Raw genomic sequence first — 22,317 nt, 5'->3', positions numbered from 1 at the left:
TGACCAGTCTGGGGGAAGGAGATGGGGGCGTCCAATATGGCCTCAGCACAGGGACGAGACTGTGTTTGAGTCTGGAGGGGGAACGCAGCATCACAAAGATGTCTCTGTCTGCCTCTGCACCCACAATCTAAGTGTCATCGTGGGAGATACAGAAAGAAAGAATAGATGGTGAAGGGTGGGAGACGGTGAGACAGAGCCGTCACTCGCGTTTCATTTGGCTGAGGACGGTCGGGTACAGCACAGCGGCAGAGGCTCGGGGGGGATTCTGTCAGAGATGCATCAGAGAGTCGGAGGACAGTCGGACAGATCGGTGCCGGGGGAGGCTGAGGACAGAATAAGACCGAAGACTCGAGTCTGTGTCGTCAACTTGTGGAGCACGAACGATGTCCAGTGCCACAGCAGGATGCTTCATCTTAAAGATGGTTTCTGTCAATCCATCGCACAGGAGACGGATCCTACTGCGGCCACTTAAAAACCTGGATGTGGTGCGTTCTTAACGAGTCAGAAGACGCTCCGTCACTTGAAACTGTAAAATCTTCAGCATGTTACATCGTCATCAGTGTTTCATGTCCAGTGAGATCAAATCAAACAAGTCAAAGACGTCTCAAACTGAATTTGTGTCATGTTGAATTGAATGGAGACCAAGTCTCTCTGTGCTGAGACACAAACACGTCGTCATGTTTGGCCGTAATGTGACATGATGTTATTTGTGTTAAAGAACACATGACCACAGGTTTGTAAGACGCCTCCAGGAGACTGTCGGTGGATGTTTATCTCTAACACCTCCTCCTCCTCCTCTTCTCTCCTTTTCTTTTCATCAGTCCATCTCCTGAAATCCACAGACCTCAGCCGCCACAGTCTCCTCTACCTGAAAGAGATCGGGAATGGCTGGTTTGGGAAGGTGAGTCTCAGCAGGTCTGACACGCTGTGTGTGTGTTTATGTGTGTGTTGTGTGTGTGTGTGTGTGTTCTTACAAACAGATAACATGTTGTTGTCACTCTCTCTTCTTCTCTCTTCTCTGTTTCTCCTCTTTTTCATTCTGTACGTTCATGAATTGACATCCTCTCCATCCTCGGTACGTCCATCTGTATCTGTTTGTCTGCTTTCTCTCTCTCTCCTTCTCTTCGTTGAACTCCTGCATGGTTGCTTCACCTGTTGTTTTGTGTCTCTGTGTCACCGTCCCTCCTCCCGTCCTCGGTTTGCTTGTGTGTAAATGTCCATCTGTGCGTCTTCCCATGTGCGTATCTGTCTCCGTCTGGGCTGTTTCAGGTTTTGCTGGGGGAGGTGAACACAGGCCTGAATACCACTGAAGTGGTAGTGAAGGAACTCAAGTCCAGTGCCAGTGTGCAGGACCAGATGCACTTCCTGGAGGAGGCCCAGCCTTTTCGGTACATGTTCACATCTGATACATTTCTGAGAAACTTGAGGAGAGTATGTTTATTTCTTCTGATTCGTCCACTAGATGTATCAAACTTTTGGAGAGACTGATATCTTGTTAATGCAGATTCAGTTTTTAATGCAGGAGATAAATGTGTAATGTGGAATAATGAAAAAAACAACTTTACATCAGATCAAATGTGTCTTTGAATGTGTAACGAAGAGTTTGACGTGTTTTTAACGTTTATCATCGTTTACATGTCTCCAGTTTGGAGATCTTCATTTTCACGACTCATAAGAAAATCTTCTTGATTGTTGTAAAATTCTTAATTCTTAATGCTTTTTGTAAATCATCAAATTATAATTATAACTTTTCAAATAGTCACAATCCCTCATTATTGTTCCGGTTACATTTATAAAAGGTTCTAATTGATACAGCTTGTTTCTACAGTATGTTTGTGTGCAGTAATGTTTGTGTCACAGAACCAAACTCTGTGTTCAACTGGTCCTCTGCTCTGCAGCGTCCTGCAGCATCCCGCTCTGCTGCAGTGTTTGGCTCAGTGCACCGAGGTCACCCCCTACCTGCTGGTGATGGAGTTTTGTCCCCTGGTGAGTGAATTTATTCAAAAACAATATGAATCCACATTAAACCTCTGAGGTAGCTCAAGGTAGAAATGTACTTTTAATGGGTCAATCTGAGAGGAGCAGTTCCACCAACTGTGTTCCTTACTGGAAATCTGTCATATCATTTAAAAACATTTCACACACTAAAATATTAAATATGTTATTTATAATAGAACCTGTTGTTTGCTTTAAACTGACATTCTGCACCCTTCCTACGTTACACATTTAGTTTATGGGATTTTATAATTAATTACATTCATCAACAAAACATTCTTGGCAGCTGCTTTAAATGTTTTTCATCTGAGCCCAAAGTCGCCACTAAGTTATTCTACAATAATGAGACTCAAACTGCAGCAGATAATCTAACGTCAGCTCCACGCGATGATTTGTAAATTTAACGTTTGTGGTGAAGTTGAAATAATCAAAGAACTGTTTATCTTCCAATTCAGAGCTTTCAACTTACTGGCTGCTGATGAAATATAATGTTTACAGTTGAAATTCAATTTCAGATTTTTTTTATTCTTGCAGCACTTAACCTCATTATTTAGGGTGATGACTGTAGACAGTCTAAATCATAAAGTCCGTAGAGCCGCACCAAGCAAGTGATTTCAGTAACTCATCCCAGAAAATCAAAAATCAATGACTTAGAGTCTGTGAAGTCTGTTGGTTGACTGACTGGTTCTAACACCAAGACGTTACACAACCAAGAAACGAGTGCCCCCCCATTAACCACAGTACAAAGAGCAGACTGCCGTCCAGTGGTCAGAGGTTGTAACATACAGATGTTTTCTGTCTCTGCGTCCTCCAGGGGGATGTGAAGAGTTACCTCCGGAGCTGCAGGACTGCAGAGACCATGACCCCTGAGCCCTTGATTCTTCAGCGGATGGCCTGTGACGTCGCCTCAGGACTCCTGCATCTGCACAAACACAACTTCACGCACAGGTAAGGACACGTGTCTGCTCGTAGAGATCACTCATTTTAGAATGTATAGGCCAGAATCAAGCTGTTTGGTTAAATGTTCCGTTTGCTTCTCGGTTGCTTCCTGAAACAATATCCTGGTGCTGCCTGAGTGCTCTTACAGACTCCAGCATCAGTGATTTTGTTGCAGGCGGTGACCCCTCGTCTCCAGAACCACTCAAACCACCTGAATTATTTCAGTTTGCTCTCAGTCTGCACACAGGTCTTCTAAATATTTTTCTGCTTCATGAAATTTGAGCCTCCTCCAATATCTTGTTTAGCCTGTGTGTGAATGATGATGAGACTCCTCCTCCTTCTCCCCTCCCCACCAACCCCTCTGTCTCCAGTGACCTGGCGTTGAGGAACTGCCTGTTAACTGCTGATGTTTCAGTGAAGATCGGAGACTATGGCCTGTCCCACACCAAGTACAAGGTCTGTTCATCAGAAAAACTTGAACAGAAACTGTATTATTATGTTAATTCAGAGTATTTGGATGAATCTGGAAAAGAAACACAAACGAAGTGGTTCTGGTGAAGTTATTAACATAAAAAACACATTTCACCGATGACTTTATTCCCTGTGCTCATGTAACTTGTTAGAATCTAATTTAAGATGATTAACAAGTCAACAATGAGTTTCCTTGTTTAAGATGCTGAAGATTTAATGCTGCCTGTTAATATTTTGTCTCCTGTCAGGATGATTACTACCTGACCTCAGATCAGATGTACGTGCCGCTGCGCTGGATCGCTCCAGAGCTGGTGGACGAGGTGCATGGAAACGTGCTGGTGGCAGACAACACCCAGCAGAGCAACATCTGGTAACACACGCACAGATGGACGCACATTGGCCTATAGTCCTTTCCAGAATATATTTATACGTATGTGTACAAATGAAGTGATTGATTGATGGAGCAGCAGGACGTGTTCTCCTGTGTCTCAGGTCTCTGGGTGTGACGATCTGGGAGCTGCTGGAGTTGGGGAACCAGCCCTACAGACACTACTCCGACCGACAGGTGCTCACCTACGCTGTGAGGGAGCAGCAGCTGCGACTTCCCAAACCACTGCTCAAGGTGCCGCTGGCTGAGCGCTGGTGAGACGCAGACACACACATTTACATCTTATGATAATATGATTATGATAAAAACTTTGTTTATACTGAGTAGAATAGAATAAAGTGCCTTTTGTTTATTGTACAGAGGAAAGCAGTGCAACCTAATCAGAGGTGCTACTTCTGAAAAACATTTCAAATTCATAAAAACAAAAGACAAAAAACTAAATAACTTTGAGACTAATTAACACTTTACAAAATGTGGACGTATTTTCTGTCGCACAAAATGGATATTGCGCTTAAAAACAATGTGAATGTATATATATATATATATATATATATGTCAACATATCATAACATTTAATATAAATAGCAGGTTAAGCCAAGATCTTAAATAACGATGTTTCTTTTGAAACTGTCAATGGACACAATGGAAGAAATAAAGAATAATTTCATTTAATTCAGTTTTATTTCATTCAAATAGCACAAAATCAGAACATACAGAGCCCATAGAAAACTATCACACCTCTTTAAAATAATAACTTTACTTACAGCATTGCATTCACTTTTCCCCCCAAAATTTTTTCTGTTTTTCTGAGAATTTTTTTTTTGTGTTTTTCTGAGATTTTTTTTTTTTTCTGTTTTTCCGAGAATTTTTTTTTTTTCTGTTTTTCTGAGAAATTAATTTTTTTTCTGTTTTTCTGAGAATTTTTTTTCTGTTTTTCTGAGAATTTTTTTCCTGTTTTTCGAAGAAATTTCTTTTTCTTCTATTTTTCGGGCAAATTTAGCCAAACAAGTCAGACAAAAATTAGTCAGAAAAACAGAAAAAAAAAAAATTCTCAGAAAAACAGAAAAAATCTCTCTCAAAAACAGAAAAAAAAAAATTCTCAGAAAAAAAAACAGAAACATTTTTTCTCAGAAAAACAGAAAAAAAAATGCAATACGCTTCCGTATTTTTTCCTTTCAACTTTATTTACAAATTTTGCTTTACAACAGAAAACTGAAAGAAGAATTTAAAGAAGATGAACAATAAGTCCTCAGTCCCTGATTTAATATTTCTTAGATTTCTGCTTTAGTTACAGCGATCAATCGTTTCGTATATGTCGCTACTAGCTTTGCAGTAAGGACCCAGAGTAGTTTGAACTCAGGTTCAGGGTTCATCTTTTATGATGTTGCTTTACACCAGGTTTGCGTGAATTGTCCCAAGAAGCTAAACGTCTTTGACGGTGATGCTGCAGCTTTGACACCAGATATCTGTTCTCCTCTGTGTTGAAACATGACAGTGCAATAAATTATAGAATTATTTATTTAACGGCCCCTCGGGAGAACAAACAACACAATTAAAATCCCTTCCAGCTTGAGTGGATTCTCATTTCTTCAGCAGATTCCAATTAATATGCTAATCCTGCTGGTTTAGTTTCCTTCAGCTGGGAAACTTTTGTCTCCTCTGTTCAGAACCTTTATTACAATTGAGTCAACGAATTTATTGAGTTTTAAGATGTTTTTGTTATTTGCTGGAATGAAAAACATTTTAAATCTGATCTATATTCTCACAGTTTGTCTGTTTTTCATGCTTCTGTGGTCCTCAGGTATGAAGTGATGCAGTTCTGCTGGCTCCAGCCTGATCAGAGACCCAATGCAGAGGAAGTCCACCTGCTGCTCAGCTACCTTTGTGCCAAGGGGGCTAGCGAAGCAGAGGAGGACTTTGAGAGGCGCTGGAACTCGCTGTGTCCCAACACTGGATTCAACAGCCACCACGGTGCCTCTGCAATGTCACAAGACCACCCCTCGTCCACCTCCTCCTCCTTCCCTCTCCTCGAGCAGTTTTCAGCAGGTGATGGCTACCACTCGGAGTCTGGGGATGACATACTAACAGTCACCGAAACCAGCCATGGCCTGAACTTTGAGTACAAGTGGGAGCAAGCCAGAACAGACCAGTCCTATAGAGGCCAGGACTCCTCCAGTACCCTGGGTCAGGTCAACCATCATTGCCAGGAAGCCTTTTATCCACCAGGGGGCATTGTTGGAGGCTGCCCTATGGAGAGCCTCAGCCACGCAGTTTCTCCTTCTTACTACCAACCAAAACATCTACATGCTCCTGGCGTTCTCCCTGTCCTTAGTGCCCATAGCCCCTCAGTAAGCAGTGAATACTACATCCGCATTGAAGAGCCAGTGGATTGTAACATCGATCTGGACTATACCATGTGCTCCTACAGCCCAGAGTATCAGGGCAGCAGTGGGAGCTTCCTTACCGGGAGTGCAGACTCAGGCGAGTGCATGGCCTGTCCGTCTCAAGCTAAGAACATGGTCATGGCTCCCTATTGGGCAGCAGACATCCGTAAGTCCGATGTGTATGACTCCAATGACTCGAGTCCAGCCATCTCCCTGACAATGGAGCCCCTTTTAGGACAAGTGTCGCACAACAGCCCCCTACGACCCTGGGAGTCCAGTCACTATGTGTCCTATAAAGACAGAGATGGAGGTTACTACTATGAGCACTCACCACCTTTGGGAATAGACCACTATCTGATTGGAAGTGAGCACTCTAGTGAGCACCATCAGGAAAGCTGGGGGTCAAGGAGCTTGCGTCAGGCCTTGGGTGAGTTGGAGAACCCGCTGGGTGTTACCCGCGCTGTGACCAGTCCACCTCAACAGGCCTTCAGAGATTCATACCTGGACACAAGTCAGACCTCCATCATTGGAAAGAACGTGACTGGAGGTTACTACGACATGATGGGCTCGCTCAGGAAGACTATGCCTAGCCACACAAGGCACAACAGCCACTCGGTCAGTATCAACATGGAGACAGAGGGGGCGCTCTTTATCGGGCACAGAGACAGCGATGCAGAAGATGAAGAAGAGGAGGATATATTTGTTGAGAGACACACCTGCAACACGTGGCCTTCAAAACACCGCCACAGCAGCGTGGGTCACCACCGACGGGCAAGCCACAGCTGTAGACAGGACGCTTATGTAGATTTCCACTACACCATGCCAAGTACTGACATTGAGGACTCCTGGCCAGAGGAGAACAGCCTGGCCTTCCACTCTCTACCCAAACCTCTTGAATACCTTGAGCCGCACCAGGCCAAAGACAACAGTGCCTGCCTCAGTCTGAGCAAACACCACGCAATGGTGCCTTCAGACACCTGCAACAGCTACATCTACTTGTGCCACGAGGGCGACACTCAGGTGCCAGCGTCTGGAGAGTGCTGCCACTCACACTTTGTTGACCCGCTCACCGGTTTGCTCGTCAGAAACAACAGCTACAGTCACAGCAACTATATCCGAGATAAGATCATTGACACCCCATGCAACGAGGAGATGATCAATCTATCACCGGCTCCAGGGGGTCCCATTGTGGCCAAACCTACCTTGATAAAGACTGAGGAGCGTGGAGAGCAGTATATCGACCTGACAACTAATGGTAGCCCACTCAGAGAGAAGAGGGAGGATGTAATCAAGGAAAACCTCATCATGCAAAAAACGACAGAACCTAAAATAGAAGAGGTGACGCTGACAATGACGAAAATCCCTCCGCCTCCTGCCGACAACATGCACGTGATGGTGGCGCTCACAGATCCGCAGTCAGACTTTAGTCCCACTGGAGACAGCGGTGTTGATCAAGGCAGCTCCAGTGCTTGCCTCGCTGACATTCTCGACTGCAGTGACGATGACGAGCAAGAGGAGGATGATGATGACATCACAGAGGATATCACCGACGTCACCTCAGGCATCTTTGCTGACGAGTCCAGTGAGCTGAATGCTTCACCTGCCTTCAAGTCTCTACAGAAGCAGGTAGGAACTCCCGATTCCATGGATTCCATGGATCTACCATCTGCAGCTGGGTCCTCTGAAGGCTTCAGCCCTGCCTCCTCCCACCCGTCCAGCTCACCTAAAGCTATGGACAGTGGCTACGACACAGAAAACAACGAGAGCCCAGAGTTTGTACCCAAAGAGCCTCATGAACCCCGAGAACAACCTCTGGCAAAGCCTACTCTAGATACAAGCCTGGAGGAGGACGAGGTGCTGGAGGAGGCCAAAGAGGATGAACCATCACTGGGTGAAGATGTGGCCTCAGGAGACTCTCAGACAGTTGACCACATCTTTTCACCACTAAGCGATAAAACCCCGTACAGAGACTCAGCTTACTTTTCAGACTGTGAGGGTGAGAGGCAGCCCAGGGATGAAGGAGAAGAATCATCATCGACAGTAAGAGATGAACAAAATACGGAAGAAAAGAAGGGTGAGAAAAGGAAGAGTGAGGAAGAACTTAAAGACGCTGCAGCAAACAAAGACATAAAAGTTGAAATGAAGCAAATATCAACAGAAGGAACAGAATTCTCTTGTCCAGCAGAGATGGAGGAATACTTGACTGAGGTTTGTCCAGATGAGGAGTTGGGGCTTCCCCTGGAGCCCTCTGAGACTGAATCAATAGAGGGAGGACTGGATGAATGGCCGTCCCAGGAGGAGAGCTCATCTCTAGGGGATTGGGCAGCAGAGGTGGTGGGGGCCATGGAAGAAGCCCTTGGAGCCCTGAATGGAGATAGTACACACAACGTTAAGGTAGAAAGTGAGGAAGCAGAAGTCGTGGAAGACTCAGAACCAACAAAAGAGCCAGTGATGAAGATGATTCAAACCAGGACATCTGGTGAAATCCCCCACTCTTTACCCAAAGACGAGGTGGCCCTGCAGCACACGGCAAACACCCGGCGGTTTTCTGCTTCCTCTCCTCCACCTCCGTCAACCCCTCCACCTCCGCTCCCTGCAACAGACGGCCGAGGGTCTCCAGCCGATGGGGAAGAGGCCGATGAGGAGGACGGCGACACAGACGACAGCGATGAGTCCGATGAGGAGCTGCGATCCTATAGCATGCAGGAACAGAGCTGCGGGGAGGAGAGCGAGGAGGAGTGCCACCCGGTGCCCATTGTGGTGAGCGACGACAGCGAAGCCCACAAACTGCGAAGCCTCCTCAAGATGCCAACGCTGCTCACAACGGAGAACCTGCAGGAGGAGCTGGAACGCAAGAAGAAGACCGTGTCTTTCTTTGACGATGTCACCGTCTACCTGTTCGATCAAGTGAGTCGCAAAGAATGAACGTATGAAACCACGTTCAAATTCAACAGATGTTTATTTGCATCTACACGAAACATCAACTCTTCTAAAGATTCCCTCTCAATTATCTAAGAAATCAAACCAAACTTTTAACTGCTCCTTAAATTCCCACGTCCTGTAGTTTTTGTTTAATCCTGCTAATTATCAAACAAACTAGATTTATCTGCAGACACGTGATTCACAGTTAATTATTATTTTGCTCCATGTTCGCTCCATTTGTAAAAAGTCAAGAAGTCGATAAGTGATGTTATGTTTCCCCCAGTGGTAAGAATGAAGTATTACAGCTTTAACTGACTCACCCAGATGTGATGTAGAGTTTATATAACATGAGCTTCACTGGTCTCTTCTTCGCTGTTTCCAGGAAAGTCCGACTAAAGAGCTGAGTGAGCACAGCTTCCCCGTGGGAGCGGAGGGTCAGAGTTCACACAGCAAATCCAAAGAGAGAGTCAATGCCTCCGACGACTCCTCTGATGGGAACATCTCAGAAGAGAGTAAGCACAAGCACAGATGTTTTTAAAAATAGTGAAGAAGTGAATAAAGACGAGATGTTTCTCACCGTCTCCTCAGGTGCAGGGTACGAGTGGGAGGACGACTTTCCCCTCCTGCCTCTCCCAACATCCTCAGGAGCATCCGACTCTCCCCCCACTCGCTCCGTCCCCAAAACCCCAGACGTCAAACCGGTCGTTCAGTTCTCCCGCTTCACCGTCTCCCCCTCCAACGTTTCCCGTTTCTCCATCACTCACATCTCTGACTCTGATATGGACTCAGCAGGAGGTGGGTCTCCTCTGAACTCAGCTGCACGCAACACCGATTCTTTCTATTTACAGATTTCTTTTATGGAAAGATTTAAAAGTCTAGTTTTCTAAAAATGAGATGCACATTTAAGATTTGATTAGATTTTTAAAAAAGGTTGAAGAGATGAAATTTAAGTGAAACTTTCTTCAGTTTCTGAAACTTAAGATCATGTGGAGCTGATGAGACGATGTCAAATATCATTTGTGAAATTTACTCTAAAGTTTAACCTCTCACTTTAACAGAGGAGACTGATCGTCTGTTGCAAAATTATGACTTTAAAAAAAAATTCTCATAACATCAAAACTTTTTTTCTCTTATTACAAATGAGTTCTCATAAATCTACAACATATTTCTTGTAATACTACGACTTTATTCTCATAATATTTTGTTTTTTCCACATAGTTAATGACTTTATTCTTGAAATTTCCTGTTTATTTTCTGGACGTGAAAATATTTTTATCAAAATAAAAGTGCTTCTTGTCCAACTTTCAAACATGAATCAGAACTTGGCTCCTCTCTGATTGAATTGAAGTCTTTATCATTAAGGCTCTAATCTGAATCTATTCTTATCGTGTTTGAACGTGTTTTAGTTTGTTTGGTTTGAATAAAATACTTTAATCTTGAGACTAATAGTCTGAGAAACTGGCCCCTGTCACGGAGACATTTTGCTTAAGAATTAGATTAAAATGAGATAAAACTTTTAGAAATCAATAGTTGGAGGATGAAGATTTCTGTAAAAACCACATGAATGTTTTCTGTGTTTTGCAGGAAGCAGCGAGGACGGAGACAAAGAGTAACGAGCTGTGGATGTTTCCTGCCTCTTTGACCACAGTTTGGCTTCTAGCATGACTCCTGAATTATTTCATAACGTCAGGTTTTAGAAACACAAGACAGTGCCTCTCACTCCTGTGGACACTTTGGAAAAGTCTTACCACGGTTTACCACCTAAACTTCAAGATTATGATTAATATATCAAACTTTTACAGAATATTAATATATACTGGATGTAAAGAATCTTTGAAAGCAGGGGAAATTTGTTTGTTGAATTTTTTCAGATTAAAAAGACAAATGGAAGCCGTTTGAAAATAAATCACCTGGTTCACTTCTTAATTTATGATGGGGAGTAAAGCTGAGAGCGTGGCGCCACCTGGAGGAGACGTGTTCATCTGTCACTTTGAGTTTTGGGCTTTTTGACGAAGACTGTACAGCTCCACCCACTTTTTCAGAAACTGCTTTACTTGTCTTAATGAACACAAAGGAGAATCTCTGAGGCATCACAAGTAATATGATGTGAATATTTGGATTCGTGCAGAGACGAAGGTCACACACAGGAATCTGAACGGCCCCTGGTTGGGTTCTGAATGTTATTTTGTGGAAACAGCCGAGCGAACGTGGACAACCTGATATTTTCTCTTCTTGTTTTTTATATTAGAAATCACTCCAGCGCTGTTTTACATGAATATGTGGCTCGTTCTCTCTCGGCAGCACCTTCACAACCAAACTGTGTTAAATCAGGCACGATGTCACCATAGTAACAAGAAGTGAAGGGAATAGTTTCAAATATAGCGATGCATGGTTTCAAGTAACTAGGAGACAGAAGAGTTTTTGGAATTGAGACAAAGACACGTGGTCACTGAAATCCTTTCTCATGTCGCAGCTCCAAAACAAAAGATGTTCAGTATCTGGACTGCAGCTCCTCTGATGAGGATGACGCGGGCCAACAGGAGGAGCCTCAGATGATCGCATGTTGATATTAGACTTGTTTTTGTTAATCCAGTTTAATACCAGACAAAACAAAGCACTTCATCACATTGATGCAAAAATCCTGAAAATCCAACATTGTCAAAAAAGACTCTGGGACAATGAGAGAAATTAAAGGGATTGATAACAAATGTATGAATCATCATCTCACTCAAGCCGCGATATCAAAATCCACACCCGCCCGACAGTATCACAAATCTCTGTTAGTCTGAACCAACAGGATTCTTCATATGTAAACCAGAGGATTAAATTCAGTTTGACAGCTTCAGCTCATTTCTACCTTTGTATCTGTTTTGAACTGACCTGACTTCACTGTTACTGACACAGCTGCTGTATTTTGGCTGAGATGAGCTCGTTCGGAGCAGCTTTGTTTGATTCTGCTCTTAGATGGAAAAAGGTTTCCTCTAAATAATAATCATTTAATTTTAAAAAGGACGAGTGGGAGCGCCAACAAAGAGTCATAGGATGAAATATTTAAAGAGCCAAGATGTTTTCATGTGACGGATCAATGTTCAATGTGTCCGATCAGCTGATCGACGGACGGAGCTGATGTCATGATCATGCTTTGCTTGTGAGAACGTGTGGTCGTTCAGACTTGTCGGCTCTGAAGTTCTAAATGTGATCAACACGTGTTTGTTTGCCTCTTTAATATTCTGTACGTTAGCAGCATAGAACCATCTAGACGACTATCTGTAATATTTTTGTATTTCCACAAAAATACTTTTGAGAGCATTGATGTACTGAACCTGTGAGGGAAGTTTAAAATAATGTCTCTGTTTATTTTTGCCAAAGAGCTGCTGTGTTGTGGTTCCGGGGCGAGAGCGGTCCGTGTGGTGGTGACACACGAGGAGGACGACGGGAGCTTTGAACTGATCTTTAAAAAATGAACGTGCAGGAGAGGTTTTGGTTTAGAATATCGTCAGTAATGTGTCTCCACACTGAGCTGGACACATCGTTACCTTCTGTACCTTCTATCAAATATAAATAAAGTCTGTTTTACACATCTTACATTTTCTCTGGACCTGTGAATCCACTTCATGGCTTCATCAGGTGTTTGTCTTCTGTCTGTTGTTCGGCAGGATGAAGTAAAAACTACCGGTTGGATGAACGAGGTTTTTCAACATTTGATTTCTCAGAGAATAATTCATGAATCCCGATAAAGAAAATCAGAAATGTTTAGAGGGATGATATCTGAGCAGATATTTAAATGTGCTTCCATTAGGAGACTGTGGGGGCTTGAAGGAGGTCTGAGTCTCTGACCACACTTCTAATTTGGAATAACTGTATTTTCTGAATCATCTAAACATGGAGAATTTAAATTCAAAGCAAATTTAACAATCTGTGTTTTTGTGTTTCGATGTGTTTTTTAAGCCGAGAGCTTCAAAGTGAGATAAAGATCTGACTCAACAAAACTTACTCTTTAACTCTAAACGCCACGCACGAATGATACGAATAGTTCAGATAACGTGTAGTTTACAAATCCACATGTTGCGTAGTGTGACCTCAGCGTTGCAGTACTTATACACAACATATACACTGTGGGTAAATACTTGATCCTTTATTCTCAGAATTGAATTTAAAAAACACTTTGTTTTCTATCACAATACAAAAATTGAAGTGTTTGACTTGTGTTAGTTCATCAGAGTTACACCAATACAGGATTTATTTATGTTAGAGCGTCTTTATTTACAAGAGGAAATGATCTGAACTCCACGAGTGGAAAGTTTAAAGTCTGTTGAACGTTTGACTTCACTCAACATCTGTATTTGAATTAACGCCCCCCCCCCCCCCCGTCATGATATTGGTTGGGATCTGTCGTCAGTGCATCGTCTCCACACAAGATTTAAAGTTCAGCTGCTCTAAATGTTCTTAGATCCTAATTTTAAATACTCATTTTAATTTTAATAATCAAACTTAGAGTGGACGTTCATCCACTTTACAAAAACAGATCTTTCCACTCACCCATTGTGAGTAAGAGCAGACAGTTGTCCAGGTTCGGACTTCTACCTCCGCAGTGTGGAGACATTAAGGTAAATAGAAATGTCCTCATGATGCTCAAAGAAAGGAAGACTGAAGATAATTAAATTCACTGACAACAGTTTCATCCGGAGCAACTGCACAATGTCCGTAAATTCCAAACCCCTCGATTGTCCTTGTCCAGAAAACAAATCTCAAAACAAGGAAAAATTACTGAAATTACATTTTTAAACAGAAAGATAAATATCCGCTCAGTGTATTTGGACTTGTATTGGTGTAACTTTGTTTTTCTCTCATCACAGTAATTTCATGATAAAAGACTAAATGAAATCACAATGTTTCTGATTGAATAACAGAATATTTCTGAGGAAAATGTTCCTTTAACCAGATTTACCAAAACATTTGTCTACAAACAACATTGATGAACATTAATCAATGAAATCTGAGAACCAGAACTTTATCATTGTCTTCTAGGTACAAACACCTTCAGTGTTGCTTATAACTAACATTTCAGAGTATAAGATTGAGTATAAGTATACAGTGAAGTGAAGATACTGTTTTCTCGCATCGTGAATTTGCCCTTTGAGGCGTCAGTAACAACATGTGAGGCTAAAAGGTGAAAACCCTCGTGAGACGTGTATCTTACCAACGTTTAAGCCCTTGTGCTGCAGGCGGGGACAGGAGAGCTGAGTTTAATTACACAGAGACGTCTTCAGGCGACGTCTCAGAGCAGCTACAGTTCCTGTGAGTTTACAGGAGCCAGACGTCAGAAATAAGTTCTTTGACAATGAACCAAGAATCTAAGTGAGACACCACGTGCTTGAGTTAAAGGTGACGTTGGTGAAACACGTCCACTGTCCATCACTATGTGAGCACGTCTTTACAGAAACTAAACAATCGACTTGATATTATTCTGACTGTCGATTTGCTTCAACGCTAGAAGATCAAGTTTAATTATTATTTACATGATCTCTCACCTAATACACAGATTACTGTATCATTGTCGTGCTGCGTCTTTATTTAATCACACAAGTGATGATGTGGTTGATTCGGAGCTTTGCAGCTGTGGGGAGACGATGCAGTCGAGCACCAGAGATCCACCTGCAGCTGATTCGAACTGAGGGAGGGGGGGGGGCTCAGATTTCCTCTGCGAGGGTCGAGGTCTTCTCCAGGGAGTCGTAGTGAGCTTCGTCGAGCTGATCCTCACCCTCCTCTTCATCCTCTTCGTCAGAAAGCAGGGGTCTGGCCGGGGCCTCCACGACCGGCTCGCCCGGTGGATAGTCGCTGGGGAAAGGAGAGAAAGAATAAAGTCAAATCAACATTTATCTTATTTTTTTATGACATAAAGCAGAATGAAAGTCATGCAAACAAAAGGCAGCAGACAGCAGAGGATGTTTTTCAGCAACATGTGAAGGAAATAAAAAGTGGGATGAGTCGTGCAAACAGGAGGAGGGAGCGTTGAGCGTCACATACAGAACAAACACAGTGAAATAACCCAGAAGATGCTCAATGACACCAGAAGCCGACGACACAGTGAAGCAGTTTTTCATGAACATTATGAAACACTGAGAAATGAAGAGGTCGGATTAAGACCCTGACGATGAAGCTCAGTCACTTACGATGGTTTTTGGGTTTTCAGAATCGGGCGTAATCAGGCCCTGTGCTGAAAGGAAGAAACAGTCCTCATGTGTCAACACTCAGGATCTTCTCAAACACCGAGAGACATTTTACACACAGGGAGAATTAATGCTCACACTCTTTGTTCTTATTAAACAGCATGCATATCTAAATACTACTACTACTACACTTTAACACGTTACCGTGCAAATAAACAAGACCATGACTGACCATGACTGAGCCTCCATTTTAACTTCATATGACAAGTTAGTCAAGCTGGTGCAAAAATGAAAAAGACTCTTCTATCAAACATTTTCTGTTTCTTTTTACTTGTTGACTTTAACTGGATTAAAATGCAAAATGTAATTGTACTGCTTTAACCGGGTCAGTGATCACGACGCAGGATCAACTAAACGCAGTGTTGAGGCTGCGGAGGCTGCAAGTCAAACTCAACAATGGTCTTTTCATATTCATGGTAACTCACACGTCGAATGAAATTCAAATGTTACATGAACAATAACACAGAACACATCAGGAGTCCACACACAACACCACCAAGTCAATTATGACCCCAATATATTTACACCAGGAAACAGGAAACCAGAAGCAGGCGGGCAAAGAAAGTAAATCTGAACAAAACCAGTCAGTGAAGCTATAAAATGAAAACGCTGCGATTACGACACAAAGATGCAGTTGAGTTAAAAAAAAGTACCTTTGCTAGAAGGAGGAGCCAGCGGTGTTATGGCAGCGGCAGGTCAGGACGGGTAGGATGCAGTGTAACTCACACACGCACACACACACACACACACACACACACACACACACACACACACACACACACACACACACACACACACACACACACACACACACACACACACACACACACAGTACATGCAGCAGTGCAGGTGGGAGGTTATGAAGGGAACTGTCAGCTGACATCAAATGTTCTGGTTAATGAGTTAAGGTTAAAAAAAAAAAAAAAGACTCAGGTTTTATTTTCTATGAGAAACACTCAAGTCTGTCAGAGACATTTTAAGCCGCTAAAGTTTCAGAAAGTTCTGCTTTTCACCAAATAATAAAAATAAAACATTACATCTAACTAATTTAACAAAAAGGAAGATTTCTGGCTCTTGTGAAGCAAAAACCTTAAAAATAGACGAAACAACAGAAAAGTTCGGCTGAATAAATTTATTTTAGACTTTTTTATTTTATAAATTCACCATACATTTGAGGTCCTCAACTTTACACTTCTTGGCGCCCCCAAAGCATGCACATAAAGTCTCTGTACAATATTCAGGTTCTTTTTTTCCTTTCACAACAAAACTCATCAAAATAAAAGCACATCAGTCGATGCAGGAGTTTTTTGGCCACAGGTGATTGGTGTGCTGTCTCTGCAGCGGTGGCAGTCGTACCTTGGACTTATTTTAGTGGAGAAAGAAGAAACACTGGCAGCTTCCAGTCGTTTGTGCTCGACTTTTGTTTCTAAATTTATCAAAACAGAGACGGAAAAAAAGGAGCGTTGGCAAAGCTGAGGGGGGAGACGAGTGTTAGGTCACAGACAAACCGGAGAGAGAAGAGACAGCAGACACAGAGAGGACACGTCTCTACGATGCAAAGAGGTCTCACGTGAAGTCTGAAAACATTTTTCTTTTAAAGTGAAAAAGGAAACAGGATCTGGAATTTTAACAATTGTTGAGGGAAAGTTTCTGCATCAATTTTTCATTAATTTAAAGAAAAAAACATTTTGAGACTCTTCATTATATATTATATATATTAAATATCTGGTGCAGACATTTTTGCAAAGTAGGAGGCAGAGCAGAGCTGCACAGTTTACATTTTCACCTTCTCTCTTTTTTCTAAATGTTTCAAAACGCATGAGATTTAAAAGCTGAGAGAAACTAAATGGTGGTTAGGGGACATCAGATGCCGACAGAGGGACAGTGGTTAGAAGACAGGCACTAACTGGACCGACATAAAGACGAGCAGCTTCTTTATTCAGCACAGAGAGAATCAGACAAACTTCTTTTTTTCTGCAAAACACGATGCTTTCTACTCACTGAGGTTTTTAAAATCACGCCTTTAATTGCAAAGAGCACAAGAACAAGGAGGCTGAATGAGGTTTCAACATGGAGTCACCTCCTCTGCTCATCAAGGCTGCGTGGTATAGTTAGACCACACACTTATCACGAAACACCAGATGCATCGTTCATTCCTCTGGATCCAGATGATTTTCAGACTCATTTGCCATGAAAACATCAATAAGAGGCACGAAAAGATAGAAAAAGTGTTTGGAAATAAGAAGCGATGTTTGAGACCATGTGCACGGGGCCAAACGGGAGTACCAGTTGTCTTTTCTTTCATGCATGAACAACTTTTGACTTTAAAAAAGATAATAAAAAAATTCATCCAAATTCTAAAAGTCTTTAATTTGAGTTTGTTGTTTAAGCAACAGTCTAAAATTAAATAAATAAAATTTACAATCAGTAAAAGCTGAATTTTAAAAGCTGCAACCACCAAATATGAAACTTTTCTACTTTAAAACCGACCAAACCAATTCTGATATTTTTAATTTCAGTGCGTTTCATTACTAAACCAACTCTGAGCCTTGTGTCTGTCAGGGACGAGGGTTCGTTGACCCCATTCAGCCTCGGCATGATATTCACACATCACAATAAATAGAGGAAGGAGCCCGAGCACCAGTGTTTGTGTGTCTGAACACAGTCGCCCTCCGTTACAGACGATGAGACCGATACTCTGTTCACAGGAAGTCAGAAATATAGACTATTACTTTTATAAGGTGCATTTGGTTATGAACTGATCATAGATACTTTAAGACAAGCACTTCTGTATATGGCACATTTATGTACAGTAAACATTCCCATTACACCGTCTCCGTTCAAACATTGAATTATCGGTTCACTACTCGTGATACATAAACTCTTATCTCAGAGTACAAAACAAAGTTATTACTGTTAAATACTGAGAGAATCAGTAAAGGTTTTGATTGTAATGTCGTTTTTACATCATGAAAATCCTCTTTGGGATCAACTTACACCCTGATTTACATAAATCCTTTACATCGTCGTGATGGAGGGCACGGACATTTGTGAGAACCAGGTTCCTTCGGTGGGGAGAGATAATCCCGGTGGTAAATAAAGGAAATGTACATGCATGAAAGACAAGCAAAAGATACACTTTTCCTCAGAGAAAATGTCCATCACTTTGATTTTGAATATTCGGATGGCACAGAGTCCATTTTATTCGGGTCTGGCCGGGCGTGGCTCTGCGCCCAGGCTCCACCAGCGGCCCGGCGTGGCTACCGGACGGTCAGACAGCACAAGGCAGGATTGGTGGAAAAGGGGAGAGGGGGGTGAGGTCCAGAAAGGGGGGAGGATATGGACGAGGCAGGACTGAGGAAAAGGGGGTGAGGCTCAGAGAGGGGAGAAGACAAACAACCGAGCGTCTTCGTGGCATTGATCAACTTGGGGAAGAGTTTATTGCCATAAGCAGGAGGGAGGGAGGGAGGGAGGGAGGCAGGACAGAGGGGAGGGAGGGGGTCGGTTGAAGGGCAGCGAGGTGCCTGTCCTATTGCATCGTCTGGCTGAGTCTGTCTGTCTGTCTGTCCTCACACTGTGGAAATCAATTTGCCCTCTGTGGAACTGTGGACAGAGAGAGGGAGAGGCTTCCAGGAGGACGGCTCAGGAGAAACAGCAGCAAACACAAGCAGGACACATGACGAGGCACAAACAGAGTCTGAGCTGAGTCTTAACTTCCTGTTGCATGAATCTGTGTTTTAACAACCTCGGCTGTGAAGGGGCTGAACCTGGGGGAGCTTATCAGGGATTGGGTGGGTGGGTGCAGTTAGGAGGTGGAAGCAGCTGCATGGTGCATGAGGAGGAGCTGGGAGGTGAAAGCATGAGTGCTTTGATATTAATGAAAGAAAAAGAAAACTTAAATCAACTTAAGCTGAAAACTTAAACCAAAATAATCAAAAACAGACTTTAAAATATAATAAACTCTTTTATCACAGCCGCCAAGGAGGAGACGTTCCATCTGTGTTTGTAGGATTACACACAAACTACTGAACCCATTTCCTTAAGGTTTAGTGACGGGGTGCGTCATGAGCCCCGAGGGAATCGATTTACTTCTGGAGTAGATCTGATTTCTTCTCTCTCAGGGGGAGAGATGGGGCATCCGCCTTGGCAGAGGTATGTGTGAGCCTCTAGTTTCTATTGGTCCAGTACAACCTGGACTTATCATCCAAACACACAACAAAGCCTTATTGTGTTACCACTAATCACTACATGATGTTATCACCTATGGCTTCATGTCGAACAGAACAGAAATGGAAACAGAAAAGAACACAAAACATTAAAAAGGAAAATGTTTGTGTGCGTGTTTGTGTGTGTGTGTGTGTGTGTGTGTGTGTGTGTGTGTGTGTCCTGCTGACCAAATCTACACGTTTGAACTGTAACACTGAACTGACTGAACTGGAATCATATGAACCGGATCTGATTGAGAACAAGTGAAGTGGTTCTTACCTTGTGGGGAAACGAGGCTCGTACTCTTCAACCCCGTGCTGAAAAGACCAACAGGAGAATTAGTCCCATGATTCATTCTGAGCCGACGTTATGAAAACGTATAAAACTGACAGATGGATGCTGCAATGACCACAACCACCAGCAGATGACAGCAAAGAAACATGGTTGAATGTGAGCTGAGAACAGGTGGAGCTGGATATTAAGAAGAATCAGATCAACATCAACAGATTCTCTCCTTCCACTGAAGTGTCTGTGCTGAAACCTCACTGTGATTTTAAAGCTGCGGTTTCTCCAGTGACAATTATTTAAGTTTGCAGGTTAAAAGATTTTAAATGTTGATGCCAGGACAGAATTGAAATTGATATTTTTAATGTTGGACAACTCTTAAGTCATTTCAGTCCACTGTGGTTTGTTGCTCGCTCCAAACGCTCTCTCTCTTATCAACTGAAGCTTGAGGAGTTTCCCCTCAGAGGCGGGGGCAGTCAGCCGCTCAGGCCGACTCCTTCATTCTGAGCCGCTCCGCATCTCAACCCTGCATCAACATGTGAAGTGAAGCAGATCTGATTTGTGCGTTTACAGAAGCTAATGTAGCAGAGCGTTCTCTGTGGCTGGTGAAGGAGGAGACGAGCAGTGAAGATATTCCTGCGCTGCTCCTCAGGTCGGCTCAACGCAGTGACAAGCTCAACGAGAGTTTCTCCAGACGGCTCAGATTATGTGTCAGATTCTGCCAGTGTGTGTGTTTGTGTGGTTGTTTTTCAGGCCCCCCCCACCTGTGAGGAGCCTGGCACTGCCACGCTGTAGGGGCGTTGTTGTCTGCCGTGCAGCGCTGCGGCGCTCGGTGCTGCCATGCGGGCGTGGATGCCGTAATCAGGGACGGGCAGAGCCATGTCTTCCCTCTCTAGAAGGTTCCCTGTGCTGCTGCTCTTCCCGTGATTGAGGCTGCAAACACAGAACACATGTCAGCAATCAGGACGAAGGTCTGCAGGGAGCCATCAGTGGGTTGTTGGTTCGGAAAGAACATTCAAGATTGTTTCTTTGGAAGGATTTAAAATGCACAGGCACATCAAGGTCACATCCAATACACATTAAAAAGTTAATTCTTAATATCTTATCTTAATGTTTAATAATGTAATACTTTTTGGGGACAGCTAAATACCTACTTGTGTGCCCGAAGTTGCCTCATGGAGTCACTGTCACCGTCAGAGATCACCCTGGTGTAGGAAAAGGGAAACCAGCCACGCCTGCAGGAGAAGCCACCGGATATGAGCCACAGAACAAACAAATCTGCCAATTTAGTATTTTGAATCCCTCATTAAATATGGGGGAGATTTGATGAAATCTGCAGGAGTGGCAAAGAAATATTATGAGACTATTTAGCAAGAATTGAACACGTGAGTTGCACTCACATCCTCGTCTTCTCGTTCTCTCCGTAGTGCCACCCATCACGGGCCTCGGGGACCAGCAGGGTTATGACGTCGCCCTCAGAGAAGCTGAGCAGGGTGCTGTTGTCACCGGCTGCGTGAGAGAAGATGGCCTGGACACAAGTTCTCCCGTTTTTCTCCAGCCCTGCAGCCATGGAGCTGGACCGGGGCAGAGTGCGAGTCTCCACTGGTGGAAGTACGGAGGGGGGGGGGCATTCTGTTATAATCTATATTTGGAGGAATCTACATCGGACTTTTCTCATAAACACAACGTGATCTCTATTCCACATTTTCACTATCACGTCTGCTTCTATTCCTTCGTGCTTCAGACTGTTTCTTATTAAAAGTGCACAGGTCGTGTGTTACATCCGCGACACCACCTGACACGTGATATATTATCAGATCAAAGGCTCACATCTTAAACTCATCAAGGGCACAAAGGCTGCGTGAACACATGGAGAACTCCGCCCACAAAGACCCCGCTCAGTTATCAGACCACTTCCTGACTAGACCATCACGTGTAGTTGTTAATGTCAAAATAATTATGACTATAAATTTACTTTCATCTTTGCCAAACAGCCTGATTAAATGTTGATGGAGCCAGATCACATCCTTTGAAAGAGTCGGACACGGTGCACAATGTGTCCTTACTCAGCGTGGTCTTGCTCTTGGCGGGGGCGGCCTTGCGCACCGGCAGGGTGTTGGAGTAGACCTCCCCTCCGTGCCGCTGGGTCTGGGGCGAGGCCTTGCCCTGGGCCACTTTGCCCTCCATCCACTGCTGGTAGTCTTCTCCTCCGTGGGCGCCGGACGTGCCGTTCAGCACCGGCATCCCTGCTTCCACTCCTCCCATCAGCCTCTGCAAAGATAAAAGACATTTGCACAGAGGCAATTAAAACACTGCAGAACACGTTCTCCTGTTACATCACATCGAGCAGCTCATTAATATTAATGAACTGGTGGAGAGTGGATGTGGGTCAGGAAATGCTGATTAATAAAAAACAATGTTTGAAAGAATGTTGGTTGGAAGATAAACATATAGAATCATTACTGGGAAAAGAATTTCAAGTGCGTTTAATCTGCAA

General features: G+C 43.4%; 2 protein-coding genes across 14 annotated transcripts in view; one reads left to right on the top strand and one right to left on the bottom strand.

The window, feature by feature from the left end:
- Positions 1-12,684, top strand: part of aatkb (apoptosis-associated tyrosine kinase b) — a 33,818-nt gene extending 21,134 nt beyond the window's left edge. For 4 of the 6 annotated variants that reach the window (XM_020105524.2, XM_020105525.2, XM_069517867.1 and 1 more), the window contains 11 exons: positions 822-901; positions 1,270-1,388; positions 1,899-1,986; positions 2,810-2,943; positions 3,306-3,390; positions 3,654-3,775; positions 3,898-4,047; positions 5,595-9,084; positions 9,482-9,611; positions 9,688-9,894; positions 10,684-11,005. In XM_020105524.2, the coding sequence (XP_019961083.2) occupies positions 822-901; positions 1,270-1,388; positions 1,899-1,986; positions 2,810-2,943; positions 3,306-3,390; positions 3,654-3,775; positions 3,898-4,047; positions 5,595-9,084; positions 9,482-9,611; positions 9,688-9,894; positions 10,684-10,712 (4,634 nt within the window). In that variant the 3' untranslated portion in view covers positions 10,713-11,005. Of the gene's footprint in view, positions 1-345; positions 486-821; positions 902-1,269; positions 1,389-1,898; positions 1,987-2,809; positions 2,944-3,305; positions 3,391-3,653; positions 3,776-3,897; positions 4,048-5,594; positions 9,085-9,481; positions 9,612-9,687; positions 9,895-10,683 lie in introns of those variants that run through there. The other 2 variants (XM_069517870.1, XM_069517869.1) reach the window with 2 other exon arrangements.
- A 529-nt stretch (positions 12,685-13,213) lies between these two features.
- baiap2b (BAR/IMD domain containing adaptor protein 2b) overlaps positions 13,214-22,317 on the bottom strand; it is a 52,360-nt gene continuing 43,256 nt past the window's right edge. For 4 of the 8 annotated variants that reach the window (XM_069517872.1, XM_069517873.1, XM_069517871.1 and 1 more), the window contains 6 exons: positions 21,887-22,091; positions 21,221-21,422; positions 20,975-21,055; positions 20,585-20,753; positions 19,815-19,852; positions 14,654-14,937 (listed from right to left, as the gene is read on the bottom strand). In XM_069517872.1, coding sequence (XP_069373973.1) covers positions 14,790-14,937; positions 19,815-19,852; positions 20,585-20,753; positions 20,975-21,055; positions 21,221-21,422; positions 21,887-22,091 — 843 coding nt within the window. In that variant the 3' untranslated portion in view covers positions 14,654-14,789. Of the gene's footprint in view, positions 14,938-15,272; positions 15,317-16,446; positions 18,933-19,067; positions 19,196-19,814; positions 19,853-20,584; positions 20,754-20,974; positions 21,056-21,220; positions 21,423-21,886; positions 22,092-22,317 lie in introns of those variants that run through there. The other 4 variants (XR_011239753.1, XM_069517877.1, XM_069517876.1 and 1 more) reach the window with 4 other exon arrangements.

The sequence above is a fragment of the Paralichthys olivaceus genome, chromosome 21 (genome assembly GCF_024713975.1).
Source record: "Paralichthys olivaceus isolate ysfri-2021 chromosome 21, ASM2471397v2, whole genome shotgun sequence".
Classification (NCBI taxonomy): Eukaryota; Metazoa; Chordata; class Actinopteri; order Pleuronectiformes; family Paralichthyidae; genus Paralichthys; species Paralichthys olivaceus.
The sequence above is the reverse complement of the archived record's forward strand: the minus strand, read 5'-3'. Positions and strand labels throughout refer to the sequence as shown.